Source organism: Bombyx mori, chromosome 4 (genome assembly GCF_030269925.1).
Source record: "Bombyx mori chromosome 4, ASM3026992v2".
NCBI lineage: Eukaryota > Metazoa > Arthropoda > Insecta > Lepidoptera > Bombycidae > Bombyx > Bombyx mori.
Window position 1 is genome coordinate 12,901,405 of NC_085110.1, and position 15,891 is coordinate 12,917,295.

The 15,891-nt window shown below is 35.5% G+C and overlaps 3 protein-coding genes across 4 annotated transcripts; 2 read left to right on the forward strand and 1 right to left on the reverse strand.

The window, feature by feature from the left end:
- Nucleotides 1-4,556: 4,556 nt before the first annotated feature.
- LOC105842322 (2-oxoglutarate and iron-dependent oxygenase JMJD4) lies at nt 4,557-5,948 on the forward strand. Of its 2 annotated transcripts, XM_062668296.1 has the most exons (3): nt 4,581-4,797; nt 4,901-5,150; nt 5,227-5,948. In XM_062668296.1, exons 1-3 carry the CDS (start codon nt 4,782-4,784, stop codon nt 5,855-5,857), a joined length of 897 nt encoding a protein of 298 aa, XP_062524280.1. In that variant the 5' UTR covers nt 4,581-4,781; the 3' UTR covers nt 5,858-5,948. The 2 variants fall into 2 exon arrangements, with proteins under 2 accessions (XP_037866462.1, XP_062524280.1); XM_038010534.2 differs by having other exon boundaries at nt 4,557-5,150.
- On the reverse strand, nt 5,716-7,761 carry LOC101736242 (alpha-methylacyl-CoA racemase). Its single transcript, XM_004930890.5, has 2 exons — nt 7,053-7,761; nt 5,716-6,935 (listed from the first exon to the last, which is right to left on the reverse strand). The coding sequence occupies exons 1-2, from the start codon at nt 7,158-7,160 to the stop codon at nt 5,907-5,909; spliced, it is 1,137 nt and encodes a 378-aa protein (XP_004930947.2). The 5' UTR covers nt 7,161-7,761; the 3' UTR covers nt 5,716-5,906.
- Nucleotides 7,762-10,945: 3,184 nt separating this feature from the next.
- LOC101736105 (protein SSXT) lies at nt 10,946-13,179 on the forward strand. Its single transcript, XM_004930889.4, has 2 exons — nt 10,946-11,482; nt 11,958-13,179. The coding sequence occupies exons 1-2, from the start codon at nt 11,261-11,263 to the stop codon at nt 13,068-13,070; spliced, it is 1,335 nt and encodes a 444-aa protein (XP_004930946.1). The 5' UTR covers nt 10,946-11,260; the 3' UTR covers nt 13,071-13,179.
- Nucleotides 13,180-15,891: the final 2,712 nt, after the last annotated feature.

Consider the following 15,891-nt stretch of genomic DNA (forward strand, 5'->3'; position numbering starts at 1 on the left):
CTATTCTAACTGGAGTGCTTACTTCGTTTGACATAAAAACTAAAAATATACTTTATCTCTATGGCTTAAAGTTTATTTTTAAATAGCAAAAGATGTAAGGAAAAACGGTCTGAAAAGAGAATGATTATTAAGTGGTGGTGTCCCTCTCGCACATTTTACAAACAAAAAGCAGTGTTGCTAGCTTAGAGGATTTTCCATAAAATCTCGGAATTTGGACCCCCGTCTTAGTTATCAAAAATGGCTTTTAGTGGTTAGTGGATTTTTTAGTAGCTTGGGCGTTGTTGAAAATTATTGAAAAGGTTAAAATCAATCCACTTTACAGGATTTTAAACATTTTATGACAATAATATATCTAAATACATATTATTTAAACGATGTGACTTAAACTTAACTAGAAAATATTGCGACAATTTAGAATTTCCATCAACGTCAAAAATTAAATTGGTTCAACATAAACGTACAAAGTTATGGTGAATTTATTTTCTGATGATGACAATTTATTAAAATAAATTATATAAGAAGTATTGATTATATGATATATATTGATTTTTAATAGAACATCATATATTAATAAAGCTCATTAACAAAAAAAATATTGTTCTATATTAATAAGAACTCTGTTTAATGGAAAATTTTATGGTAGGTACGTAGATTTCTGATGGTTTTCATGTTGAATTTGGTGGGAAGCCAGATTAATTGTTGGCATCACCGAAAAAGAGCTATGAATGGATTAAAAGAAAAATGGCGTCTATTTACGTTTGTAGTGCGAAGTTAAAATGGCACTGATACAGCTTGTGGCTTGTTTTTTTTTCGAAAATCGTGAAAGTTTCCGTGTAATCATGGTGAACACTTTTAATATAAGTGGTTTTAAGCGAGAATCCTCTCCAGTTTGTGGAATATCCTTCCATATGTCAGATTCATTGATAAAATTTTTACTAGTGTGAGCATATATTTTTAAAATGTGAGATATATTTTCTCATTATAATATTTAATACCATTTGTCTTGTAAATTGTACTTAATCTATGTCATATACTAAATTTGAAAAAACAATCGTGAAAACTATAATTTTGCAATGTATTTTTCATATTATAAGAGCCATCACGTGGTATTTCTTGAACTTTTTTTATTGTATTGAATAGCGTCGCACGCAAGCATGTATATCATTTGCCTGACGTTAAGCGAACGAGGAGGATCTTCTAGTAAATATGACTTTGGAATTTCTGGAAAATGTCCTTTAAAAAGGTCAAACAAGAAGAATCAAGTACTCAAACGCAAGAAAAAAAAAATACCCCGAGAAAAGCAAAATTACGACAAGATGTTAAGGTATTGAAACAAAAACTTAAAAGTCGTGAAATAGTGATTGTAAATATAAAGTCGATTTTAGATTTATTAAAGAAAAATGGCGATTTTTAATTGAATTGAAATTTAAATTGCGAAATTTTAATGATACTCATGGTCCACTTAGATATTGATTAAAATAAATTATGTATTTCGTTGAAAAAAAAGAATTTACTTAAAAATAAATAGAGGAAATGTTATATTATAAGATTACAGAAAATTTACTGAACTTAATAATAATAATATAACCAATATTTTGTAAATAGAGATCAAGTACTATGTGTATTGTGTTATGTGTATTGACTTGTCATTTAAGAGTTATTTAATTGTTTACATATAACAAATAAATGAATTTCAGTTCATTTCATTTTATTACCCATTGTGTTTTATTTCCTAAAATGTAACTAGTAGACTTAATATACACGTGTCATGATAATAGCACAGAAGTAAAAATACAAGTAATTTTAAATCAATTGAAGATGTGAATGTAGGAAAAGAGCACCCGATACGCGCAGACCATGTGTGTTGCAGTGTCTCACTCAGTGTGTCAAATATTAATTTGCACGGCCCACTTAGCCAGTACACTAAAGTAGGAATTGCGTAATTAAGTTCAACATAATATTTAAGTCGCGGTTGAGTATTCGGACGTTAAACATGAGTTTGAGGAAGTTTAAGTAATAGCACTGAGGTAATGATGTTTGTAATAAAACTCAGTGCTAGATTTTCGACAACGCAGCAACTTCCAAAAAAAAACGTCGAAAAAAGGCACCATGACGACGAAGCAATGTTTAGAATTGAATTTACATAAATAAAACGTTGCAAGCACGTGTTTTGTATTTACATAGGGTTACACAGAATTACTTAAGGTAAATTCAAAACTGATGCATGTGTATAATTTTATCCTATAAATAAATTTTATATGGTCACCACATTAGACAAGGACACCGCGACCAAAAAGTATTCTCTTTCGAGACCGATTTCTCGGCATCAGACAGCACTCCAGTTGTAGGTACTTATTAACTCCTTTTTTCGACGTTTTTTTTTGGAAGTTGCTGCGTTGTCGAAAATCTAGCACTGAGTTTTATTACAAACATCATTACCTCAGTGCTATTACTTAAACTTCCTCAAACTCATGTTTAACGTCCGAATACTCAACCGCGACTTAAATATTATGTTGAACTTAATTACGCAATTCCTACTTTAGTGTACTGGCTAAGTGGGCCGTGCAAATTAATATTTGACACACTGAGTGAGACACTGCAACACACATGGTCTGCGCGTATCGGGTGCTCTTTTCCTACATTCACATCTTCAATTGATTTAAAATTACTTGTATTTTTACTTCTGTGCTATTATCATGACACGTGTATATTAAGTCTACTAGTTACATTTTAGGAAATAAAACACAATGGGTAATAAAATGAAATGAACTGAAATTCATTTATTTGTTATATGTAAACAATTAAATAACTCTTAAATGACAAGTCAATACACATAACACAATACACATAGTACTTGATCTCTATTTACAAAATATTGGTTATATTATTATTATTAAGTTCAGTAAATTTTCTGTAATCTTATAATATAACATTTCCTCTATTTATTTTTAAGTAAATTCTTTTTTTTCAACGAAATACATAATTTATTTTAATCAATATCTAAGTGGACCATGAGTATCATTAAAATTTCGCAATTTAAATTTCAATTCAATTAAAAATCGCCATTTTTCTTTAATAAATCTAAAATCGACTTTATATTTACAATCACTATTTCACGACTTTTAAGTTTTTGTTTCAATACCTTAACATCTTGTCGTAATTTTGCTTTTCTCGGGGTATTTTTTATTTCTTGCGTTTGAGTACTTGATTCTTCTTGTTTGACCTTTTTAAAGGACATTTTCCAGAAATTCCAAAGTCATATTTACTAGAAGATCCTCCTCGTTCGCTTAACGTCAGGCAAATGATATACATGCTTGCGTGCGACGCTATTCAATACAATAAAAAAAGTTCAAGAAATACCACGTGATGGCTCTTATAATATGAAAAATACATTGCAAAATTATAGTTTTCACGATTGTTTTTTCAAATTTAGTATATGACATAGATTAAGTACAATTTACAAGACAAATGGTATTAAATATTATAATGAGAAAATATATCTCACATTTTAAAAATATATGCTCACACTAGTAAAAATTTTATCAATGAATCTGACATATGGAAGGATATTCCACAAACTGGAGAGGATTCTCGCTTAAAACCACTTATATTAAAAGTGTTCACCATGATTACACGGAAACTTTCACGATTTTCGAAAAAAAAACAAGCCACAAGCTGTATCAGTGCCATTTTAACTTCGCACTACAAACGTAAATAGACGCCATTTTTCTTTTAATCCATTCATAGCTCTTTTTCGGTGATGCCAACAATTAATCTGGCTTCCCACCAAATTCAACATGAAAACCATCAGAAATCTACGTACCTACCATAAAATTTTCCATTAAACAGAGTTCTTATTAATATAGAACAATATTTTTTTTGTTAATGAGCTTTATTAATATATGATGTTCTATTAAAAATCAATATATATCATATAATCAATACTTCTTATATAATTTATTTTAATAAATTGTCATCATCAGAAAATAAATTCACCATAACTTTGTACGTTTATGTTGAACCAATTTAATTTTTGACGTTGATGGAAATTCTAAATTGTCGCAATATTTTCTAGTTAAGTTTAAGTCACATCGTTTAAATAATATGTATTTAGATATATTATTGTCATAAAATGTTTAAAATCCTGTAAAGTGGATTGATTTTAACCTTTTCAATAATTTTCAACAACGCCCAAGCTACTAAAAAATCCACTAACCACTAAAAGCCATTTTTGATAACTAAGACGGGGGTCCAAATTCCGAGATTTTATGGAAAATCCTCTAAGCTAGCAACACTGCTTTTTGTTTGTAAAATGTGCGAGCGGGACACCACCACTTAATAATCATTCTCTTTTCAGACCGTTTTTCCTTACATCTTTTGCTATTTAAAAATAAACTTTAAGCCATAGAGATAAAGTATATTTTTAGTTTTTATGTCAAACGAAGTAAGCACTCCAGTTAGAATAGTAACTCTATGTAGGTACTTATTAACTCCATGGGCTGGATCTATAGTTTAGAGATGGTCACGATTAGGTACCTATGTAACTACCATAGATTATACACATTTGAGATATATATTAATTTGGTAGTTTTGGTACCTACCTACTCTGACTGATCCTCAGGTAAAATGGATGTTTTAGAAATTGATAATAGTTTTAAAGAATTTAAAACGATTGAGGAAGTTGAGTTAAAGCAATGCGAGGAGTGGAGTGTATCTGAAATGACACTGAAGGAAATAGAGTACAACACCTTTTTTGAACAATTTATGTTAAGAAATGTACCATGTATATTAAAAAATGTAAGTTTCAACTGGGAGTGTTCAAAGAAATGGATTCTTAGAAACCAAATTAATTATGAATATTTAATTGAGAGTTATGGCGATTTGGTGGTACCTGTTGCAGATTGTAATAAAATATCTTACAATTCACAATGCAAATGTGAAATGAAAATGAAAGACTTCATACACTATTTGCGCAAATCGGAGAGAACTCAACTATTATATCTTAAAGACTGGCATTTAAAAAACGTAAGGCCTACGGATAATTTCTATGAGGTACCTAAAGTTTTTGGACTCGACTGGCTTAATGAATACGCACAAGATAACAATGAAGACGATTTTAGATTTGTCTATATTGGACCACAAAATTCATGGTACTTAATTGACTTTAGGTGACTGAACCAAAATTTGTATTTTGTGGAATAACATCATACATACTATGTTTTTCAGGACACCTTTGCACTCTGATGTTTACTCTTCATATAGTTGGTCAGTTAATGTATTTGGAAGAAAAGAATGGACTTTGTTTCCCCCAGGTGAAGAACGAAAACTAAAAGATAGTTTGGGGAATTTACCCTTAATGTATAATGAAAAGTCATTTCCCAACATTCAGCATTTAAAAATAATCCAAGAAAGTGGTGATGCCATATTTGTTCCATCAGGATGGTACCATCAAGTTGTAAATTTGCAAGACACTATTTCAATAAATCACAACTGGATTAATAGTTGCAACATTGTATTCATGTGGAAATCTCTACATGAAAATTTGTTAACAATAGAAAATGAAATAGAACACCTAAAGGACACCCCAGAATTTCACGATCAATGTCAACTCATTCTTAAATCTCTTTTTGGTATTGACCTAGAAAGATTCAAAAAATTTATAATACATATTGCGCAAAAAAGACTGCATCAATTAGAAGAAAAATCACTCAAAAGTTTTGATAGATTTTCATTAGGGAAAAATCAAATTTTATTTGATTTAAATAAAATACATTTTGTTATGAATAAACTAAACCTAGAAAATTATAAGATTCACAATGATTTACTATCAATCATACAAAAAAAATTATTTAAGTAAACCAATCACCAAATTAATAAAATAATATCTATTTAACCTTTCATGATGCCTACAATAATGATTTTTTGTCTGCATAAACATGTCCACTCAAGATCAAGTCTTTAATTTGATTCTCACTATATCCTATTTCTCTTAATATGGTAATGGTATGCTCTCCATGCTTAGGCATTTTTTTACAACTACTGGAGATACCTTGAGTTCTTGAGAGTCTTGGTGCAGGTTGTGGAACAACATTGCCTTCATCATTCCTATAAAATGTATTATCAAAAGTGTGGTACTTTGTTTTATCAATCTCATCAAAATCTAGTACTGGAGTAACACATGCATCCAATTTATCAAATATTGCACACCATTCTTCTTGTGTTTTGGTGAGAAATACATCTTGAAATTTTTTTTTACAAATATCTTTATCTGTAAATTGTGAATACTCTTCCTCGGATAAATTCAATCCCTTCATGAGATTGGAATAAAATTGGGGTTCTAGGGCACCCACAGCCATATATTTTCCATCTTTTGTTTGATAAGTTTGATAAAAATGAAATCCTCCATCTAAAACATTGGATCCAGGTTCTCCTGACCAGATAGGTAAAGTTCTTGATTTAAACAACCAAGTTGAAATATAAGCTAGACCTTGAGTCATACTTGTATCTACAACCTGACCTTTTCCAGAAACACTTCTCTCTAACAAGGCTAACAATATGCCAAATGCACACAATAAACTTCCACCAGCAAAGTCGCCCAAAAGATTGATTGGAGGAAATGGAGGTTGATTATTTCTCCTTAATAATGATAAAATACCAGACACTGCGACGTAATTTATGTCGTGCCCAGCTTTCATTTTATTATAATTATTTTGACCATAACCAGTTAATCTAGCATAAATAAGCCGTGGGTTTTGTTCTAGAAGTTTTTCAGGGCCTAAACCCAACTTTTCCATCACACCAGGACGAAAAGTGTCTAAAAGTACATCAGATGAGTTTGAAAGCTGCTTGACAATGTCCACACCTTCCTTGGTTTTTAAATTAACTGCTAAAATCCTCTTTCCATTGGACATTACATCAAAAACCGTTCTTTGTATCTGTAAATTAAATTAACAAGAAATCACATTCTAAGTTGTTATTCATTATATCAGGTTATTTCTTTAAAAATAATAACTGACTTCGGAAGTAATAGGCTTAATATTGAATTAAAATACCTTTTCAATTACAGTAACACTCGCTCCAAAATCTGCTAGAATTGTGCCACACATAGGACCTGGAGCTAATCCCATGAACTCGAGAACTTTTATTCCTTTTAACGCCATATTTTCAAACAACTTTAAAATATTAGTTGACTTACAGTAGGTATTAAATATTGAATGATGAAAATCAAAACAGAGTGCTATCAAAGCGTAAACACTACGATTAGGTTTGTTTATATAAAGATTCAAACGCGATGAAAAGCACTTTTATCTGCTTTGTTTAAAAATGCACATAATTTATATGTACCTACTAAGAAATGCGCTTAGAAAGAGCAAAATCATTTAAAAACTAAACGAAATGGAAAATCTGTGCTGCAGCAGTCTTGCATACAGTTGTGAAAGTTTGATATTACATTTGATATTACATCACTCAATAAATTAAACACATAAATGCGAACTATTCAAGACTAAGTGTTTTTATGTGATTTAATTAAGTGTATTCTATTTGTGACAACCAGTAAATTATTTTCAACATTTTTTTCACAATTTACGACACCTAGCTAATTCGTGATTATCTTTATGTAATGGGGCAATAGGGATATCGAAAAAAAATTGCGGTGGCTTTACTACTTCGATTATCGTGATTGTAAGCAGTCTTTAATATTTCTACAAAGCGGTTTAAAATTTCCGAAAAGGTATAAAAAATAGTTATTATTTGAGTACTTGAAAACTGAATACTTTGAGTTTTAACAATAACTATAACGTATACATTGTCGCTGTTCTTTCCAGCAGGTCTGCTCTGCAGGTCTAATCGAGTTGAATCAAGTCCCTAAAGCTCGGGCCGTCGGCGCTCTTTAAGCAAACACTGCCAACGGTTTTTGTGGTATTTGTTAATGGCGATACACGTGCTGCGGCTTTTTGTGGTTGAACAGCTTAAAAACAATAACGATAAAAACGTCGCCTATATTAACTCGTGCAGCAAGTACAAGAGGAAAGTCCTTGTCGAATCGTTCATTTCGATATCAAGCGATGGTAATTCCTTCCTCCCCCAGCCCTATAACGGCCGGAGCTCCGCAAGGATCCGTATTTGCTCCACTCCTATTCAACATCTGCGGTCGTTGTGGACCCAATTAGCACCCTTCGTCAATAACAAGGCCGTCTATTACTTTAGCAGTAAGAAGCCTCTACTCACCAAGATGCATGCTATACAATGACGAAATTGTCCCTCCCGAAAAACCCCTTCTGAGTAGCGATGTCAAGGCACTACTCGGCATGGAGAATGCGGTTATAGTGGCAGAAGACTTTAATTATCATTACACTAGGTGGAACTGCCCAACAACGAACTTGAACGGTAGGCGACTTGACATGTTCAATAACAATCATGCCTTCGAAATCGTCGGCCCTCCAACTCCGACTCATTTCCTTTATAATTTCACTCATCGTCCGAGCACTATTGATCTGGCACTGCTGCAGAACTCTGCGCTTGCATTCTATCAAAGTAATGTCGGAGCTCAACTCCGACCACCAACCTATCGTAATGCAGCTCCGCCGTCCTTACACCCCCAAATACAGTCACGAGGACCATGGTGAATTGGCAGAAACCGAACAGCAGCTTGACAGACGCCTCCCCGCAATTCCTCGCTTACAGTCCGGATTGTTCCCCGTCCCCGCCGGACACCATCGAATCCATAGATATCTTGACTAATCACATGTCCACCGCGATAGCTAATGCGTCTCACCAAGTCAATTTGGAGGATTTCTTTCATCGCATCAGACTTCCCCCTGAGCTCAGGAATCTCCTAAGAGATAGAAACGCGTCAATCTGGGCCTACATTCGTTATCCCACCGAATCAAACCGGATTCGGATGCGTCATCTACAGCGGGATGTCAAATATCGCTTATGAAGCTCGAAATATAAGGTGGGAACGTAATTTAGAAGAACTCGCGCCCTCTCACCAAGCACACTGGCGACTAGCTAGGATTCTCGAATCGGAAACTATCGCCATTATGCCTACTACGCCCATCAAGCCAACCCACGGCCGATGCACTGCAGGAGCAGTACACCTCCGGTGCTCGAGCCGTGGACCCCGAAGACACAGAGTTAGTCGACAGGGAGGTAAAGTGCAGAGCTATCCAGTCACCTTCGGACGCTTTAACACCCATTACCGCGGTGTGGAAATAAGCGGACTTTATCGGCATACACAAACCTGGAAAACCTAAAAATGATTCCGCGAGTTACCACCTGATCAGCTTCCTCCCAGTATTAGGCAAATTACACGAGCGACTATTACGTAATCGCTTTTGGGACTTCATCACCTCGAAAGGTATCCTGATCGACGAATAGATCGGATTCCGTGCGAAACATTCGTCCATTCAGCAAGTGCACCGCCTCGCGGAGGACATCTTAGTAGGGCTAAATAGATGCAGGCCCGTCACCACGGGAGCCCTCTTCATCGATATCGTGAAGGCGTTCGACAAAGTCTGGCACAACGGCTTAATTTACGAATTGTTTAACATGGTCATGCCAGACAGTCTCGTGCTCATCGTACGAGACTTGTCTTAACTTGTCGAGACTTGAGTTGTCAAACCGTTCGTTTCAATATCGAGTCGAGGAAACTCGCTCTCTCCCGCGACATATCTCGGCCGGAGTCCCGTAAGGCTCCGTTCTCTCCCCGCTACTGTTTAGCCTGTTTATTGACGATACACCTCGGTCGCCCGCCCGATTTACACGAGTAGGAAGATGTCGTTCATGCATAGTAAACTCCAAATCGTGGCCACCAATTTAGGATAGTGGTTCCGGAAGTGGCACATTGGTGCATTGATATCAACCACACAAAAATCACAGCCGTGCTCTCCAAAAGGGGTCGTCCTCCCGAGACTACTGCTAGTATCTTATCACCAATTAGGCGCGGTAACTTCATTTCCGCTATTAAAATCCTTGGCCAGCCCATACCGTGGACTTCGAAAGCTAACTACTAAAGCGTCACTTTCGACAGGGGGATGACATTCGGGTCCCACATTAAGTCAGTACGCGACCGACCCGCGTTCTTCTACCCCATGACCTGCAAGCGAAGTAAAAATTGTGCCTTCATAACAAAGTATTACTCTACAAAACTTGCATACGTTCTGTCACGACCTATGCAAGTGTAGTGTTTGCTCACGCGGCCCGTACACACATTAACCCTTTCCATGTAATAAAACCCCGTTTCTTAAGGATAGCCGTCAGAGAACCGTAGCATATGAGGAACGTAGATCTTCACGATGACCTGAATCTAATACCGATTCGTAAGCATCTTACGGAAGCGCCAGAACGCTACTTCGTCAAAGCGGGGCGATCCGATAACCCTCTTATCGTGGCCGCCGCTAATTACTTATCCGACCGCGACTGGGCAACGCAAGGCGCCGTTGCCCGAAATATGTCTTTTCGGATCCCCCGGATTGACTCTCGGTACTTTTAGGACCCTGAAGCATCGGTCACAGAGCTCGTCGATTACGACGATGAGTTCGGGAGCTCACTTACCCGTCCGGGTGTAGCTGGAATAGCCTCTTAATATCCCAGTGAATAGTTAGGAGAGAAAAAAAGACGAAATTGTGAATGAAATGAAATTGATTTTGAGACAAAGGTTAAAGGCTTATTACACTGGCTAAATTTAGTCGACTGAATTCAGAAGCAAATTTAGAAGCTTCTGATTACACTGTTCTAAATTTAGTTACTAAATAAATTGTCACATGGTTTTTTTGTAGAACCCGACAAACTTCATCTTTCGATTTGTTTTCCGTAATAAGCATTTGTGCAATTTTACACAATGATAGTATATAGAATGAATCTTACGACATTAAAGAATAATGTTACTAACTCGTACGGACTCAAAACACGCCCTACCACAAGTAGCTTTTCTAAAAGTCTCAGCAAATTACTCCTATTTAGCCGACAAATTAATTTAATTAGTTTATTTTATTCAATTCTCTTTATACAATTTCAATCAAAAATAAAGATAATTCTTGCGTTATGATTTATTTTATTTTTCAGTGCTTTAGCTTTTGCATCTAACTTTCGTATAGCCTATGTTCCCTCTGCCCCTACTCTGCTATTAAACTCTTTGGTTTGTCCAATTTCTGAACAAATCAAACAAAAAATAAAATCAAGTAAATTAAAAATCTATGAATTTTCTACCTGAAGTGCTATGTAATAGAGGAATAATAGCAATATTTTAAATTACACAATGTCTGTAGCGTTTGCGGCACGAGGAAATCGTCCTCCTTTAAGTCCGGCACAAATACAAAAAATGTTGGATGAAAATGCTCATCTAATACAAACAATACAAGAATACCAAGCAAAAGGGCAAATAATGGAATGTCACCAATATCAGCAAATACTGCACAGGAACTTGGTTTATCTCGCATCTGTAGCTGACGCTAACCAAAATATACAGAGCATTTTACCGGTAACATTTTTTTATTACTTCATTAAGACATACATGGCATGGCCAACCTGGTGTTTAGCGGACTCCTTTAACATAACGAAGGCGTCACCCTTCAAACCGGAATGAACGTGGATTTTTGGACTTTATTTTCAGTGGAGACATTATTTAAAACAATAAAATTTATGTTTGTTTGAAATGGAAAAATTCTGATTAGTTGAGAGAAAGTGACAGAAAGGAATCAAATAAAGCAAAATAATCTATTAATTTTCATTATGTTAAACACTAGAGATGATTTGTGTATCTTGAAATTAGGATAATTAGTCTAGCTTGTTCACAAAGTAGTTCAATTTAGGTGCTGATACAACTTCTGGCAGCCTGTTCCATTCCATGATTATATGGTTTGGTTCATCAAAGGGCTTATCTGATGAGATATTCTACTTAAAAGTTATTTTGTACTGAAAGAATATATAGAATTAGTTGTTTTTTTTACTTTCAGCCTCCTCATCAATTAGCCACCGGAAATGTATCTCAATCTCCACCTATAAATCCCCCAACCAATGCAACTGATGCATCTGCTGGTGGTCAACAAGCCTACAGACAACCTTCAAGTGTTAGTTCAACACCAACAAGACCAACTCAATCATATGCTCAAAGACCTTATGGTCAAGGTCAATATCAAGGCCAGTATCAGAATGCACCTGGAGGGTACCCTCCACAAACGGGATATGGCTCTAATAATCAAGGATATGCTCCACCTAATCCATCCCAACCCCAAGGCTATCCTCCGAACTCTAATTATGGTCCACCAATTACAACAACTCCAAATAACTATCCACCATCTACTCATCCAGGATCTAACTATCCACCTTCTTCGTCTCAACAACCTTATGCACCACCTTCTGGTAGCCCAGTTTCAGCTGGTGCTCCATATCCTGTGCGTGGCTCATCTCAACCACCATACACTGGAAATTCCACATATCCTCCAGGTCAAGCTGGCTCAAATTATTCTAATGTTGGTGTAAGTACTTATAATTCAACTGCTCAACCACCACAACCATACCAGTCACAACCATTTCCAAATACAACTCCAACATCTGCATATAGTTCAACATCAACTTCTCAGCCTAACCGTTCTCCTCAACCCCCAAACAATTATTCTCAACAGAATCCTACAAGTTCCACTTATGGATCACCATCTGCCCAGTCACCAACCTATAATACTAGTCCCCATGGAAGTAGTGTCCTTACAACTGCCTCATCTGGTGGACAAACACCAAGTGGTCCTACTGGACAACAATATCAGGCTCCTTCACAACCATCACCTTATACACCTGTTACACAACCTTATTCAAACCCTTCCTCGCAACCTGGGAGTCCAGCTCCTTCAGTATCCACTGCTCCACCTCCTACTTCCTATGCTCAAACACCTCAAAATTATCCACCAGCTGGAGGTGCGTATCCACCGCATGCATATCAACAGGGATATCCACCAGCACAGTATCCACCCTCCCCTTATCCTTACACACGAGCACCCGCTCCTGGTGCTCCACCTCCTGGTAATCCACAACCGTACCCAGGTTATGGATTCCAACCTCCTGCCCAGCAATGATTTGCATATTTTTAAAACCTTATAATAAATATGCTTAGGTTTAAACCCCAAAACCTATTAAAGTGTACTTCTACATTCTAATAATTTGAAAATAAAATATAGTGAGTGATATTTTGTTTTAATTCAAAAATTTTACATACTACAATAACTAATTCGTTACAGTATCCTACTAAAATGAACAATTGAAATAATACAAGGATCAAAATTGATCAAATAACTTTATCAGCTCTTTGAATTCACTTAATGCAAAAATTTGGGGCTGTTTGATATCAATGATCATCACTATGTTACATCATCATTAATTTAAAGACTTGTGATTTTTGTAACAATTATATTTTTAAATCCATCGCATGCTATCAAGGAACAGTCATTGAATTGGATTAATTAGAATAATTTGTAGATATGTTACAGTACTGAAAGTTATTAATTAGAAAAAATTTTGCATTATCAAAGTTGGTTTTATTGAACTAGGATTTATAACGGCCCACATGAGGGTAAAGTTACCGTCGTTAATGCCAACTCAGCGTAGCCAAGACTACCGCTCAGGACTCATAACAAACCACATTTGAACAAGAACTCTTCTTCAGGAAAATTATGCTGGGAGTTCATATAATGTCATGGTAGGTAGTAAAAAGTAGATGGTAGGATCACCTGAACCAAATATCTCACATTACGTACACCCCATGAAACATAAAAAAACCCAAAGGACCTGAAGTTGCATGTAGGCCTGGAGATTCTAGGCAAACCGAAAGTCATTTGTAGTCGTCGTGGCCTAAAGGATAAGACGTCCGGTGCATTCGTGTGTAGCGATGCACCGGTGTTCGAATCCCGCAAGCGGGTACCAATTTTTCTAATGAAATACGTACTCAACAAATGTTCACGATTGACTTCCACGGTGAAGGAATAACATCGTGTAATAAAAATCAAACCCGCAAAATTATAATTTGCGTAATCACTGGTGGTAGGACCTCTTGGAAGTCCGTACGGGTAGGTACCACCACCCCGCCTATTTCCGCCGTGAAGCAGTAATGCGTTTCGGTTCGAAGGGTGGGGTAGCCGTTGTAACTTTACTGAGACCTTAGAACTTATATCTCGAGGTGGGTGGCGCGTTTACGTTGTAGATGTCTATGGGCTCCAGTAACCACTTAACACCAGGTGGGCTGTGAGCTCGTCCACCCATCTAAGCAATAAAAAAAAAAAAACATTAACACGACAGGATCAGGACAGATATTCGTTCGCAAACTAGCACAAAACACCCGTAGGCATCAATGAAGTAGGAAACCTATGGAAATGAAGCGTCAACCAAAATTTCGTGCCACTGTGACGTCATCTGGCCACAAAACATGGCGGCTTTAGTGCTGTACAAAAGATTTCAATGTTATCAGGTTTTATCGATAAACGTTCTTGGCTCATTTTATTTTAAATATTGTTGAGTATTATTGAAGTGAAACTTCTTTATCGGCGTTGGAAAAAAATTTACCGTCACATTTTTCGGTTACGCGTCACATTTTTCCGTTACGCGCCATCTTTTTTGTATTCATGTCTATGATAATAAAATCCTTTTGTTTAAACTTTATCTAATTTAACTTTTTTGTATTCATGTCTATGATAATAAAATCCTTTTGTTTAAACTTTATCTAATTTAACTTTATTTAACCAATTTCTAGAAAGTTGCATGTAGATCATTTTTCGAAAAATAAGGCCATAAAGAAGTTTCACTTCTTACGTGTGTACACTAGTACACGCACACATTTTTTTATTTGTAGAATTTATACTTTAATGGGAAGTAAGTAGGTATATTGCTATGTGCAAATATGATATGATTTAGATGGGTGAAATCTAAGACAAGTTCGTCCTTCGAATTTGCCAAGTAAACGATATGATGATTTTTAAAAGTTGCTACACTGATTTTATAAAGTTGTCGTTTGTCGCAAAACATAAAGATATGGCGTAGTTCAAAGCCATCAGCCCATTTCTAGCATGCTAAATGTTATCGTATTTTGAGTACGTGTTTTTCTTAGACTATTACAATCTATTTTAATTGTTTTGCTGACTCTAAAGTCCGTAACATACTACCGCAGCGCACCCCAAGGAAGGTGCGCCGCACCATTTGAATCACTTTCGCTTGAGAGTGATTCAAATTTTAAACTTAACAAGGGACCGCGTGAAAAAAAAAACACCTACAGAACATTTATTCATTAATTACAAACGTCATTCCTTGTGACTTCCTCTCTAAAATCACTTAATTATTAAAAATTTAACAAATTTACAATAGTGTTTTACTCAATGCGGAATAAAACTATTTTATTTAAATAGTTCCGAAGAGATTTTGTCGGTAGCCTTTTTCCCGAAATATCTAAACAGAATGTCTAAATATGTTTTGATGACATATTTTAAAGTGGTATTTATGATTAGTGTCATGATCAATAGATTCCGACCGAAAAATGGATTTTTCGGATGAGGGCTCCATAATGAATTTAAATACATATAGATAATAGTTTTAGGACATCGACTTTCTTGAGATCCTATAAAATACGTTTTAATTATTATTTTTGTATGTTTTAAGCATGATAAATTATGAAATTTTATATAATCAATCATATTAAATCGATATCATAGTCAATAAATAATGTACAACCCAAAACAGACGGCCGAACTGACGTGATAATGACATTTGGCGCGCAAAACATGGCGGATTTTCGGCCTCATTAGACGGAGACGGAGATATTTACGTATATTCATGTTTCATTTTATGTACGCACTGAAATACTGTTATATTGTTTTCCTGCGAGTTAAAGTGCTGAGTAAGAACGAGATAGAT

What these genes read in the sequence shown, in the direction of transcription:
- LOC105842322 (XM_038010534.2), top strand. Translation starts at nt 4,627, where the DNA reads ATGGATGTTTTAGAAATTGATAATAGTTTTAAAGAATTTAAAACGATT. An exon ending in ATTGGACCACAAAATTCATG is followed by an intron (nt 5,151 to 5,226) that starts GTACTTAATTGA and finishes TATGTTTTTCAG; the next exon opens with GACACCTTTGCACTCTGATG.
- LOC101736242 (XM_004930890.5), bottom strand. Translation starts at nt 7,160, where the DNA reads ATGGCGTTAAAAGGAATAAAAGTTCTCGAGTTCATGGGATTAGCTCCA. An exon ending in GTGTTACTGTAATTGAAAAG is followed by an intron (nt 6,936 to 7,052) that starts GTATTTTAATTC and finishes TTTAATTTACAG; the next exon opens with ATACAAAGAACGGTTTTTGA.
- LOC101736105 (XM_004930889.4), top strand. Translation starts at nt 11,261, where the DNA reads ATGTCTGTAGCGTTTGCGGCACGAGGAAATCGTCCTCCTTTAAGTCCG. An exon ending in ATATACAGAGCATTTTACCG is followed by an intron (nt 11,483 to 11,957) that starts GTAACATTTTTT and finishes TTTTACTTTCAG; the next exon opens with CCTCCTCATCAATTAGCCAC.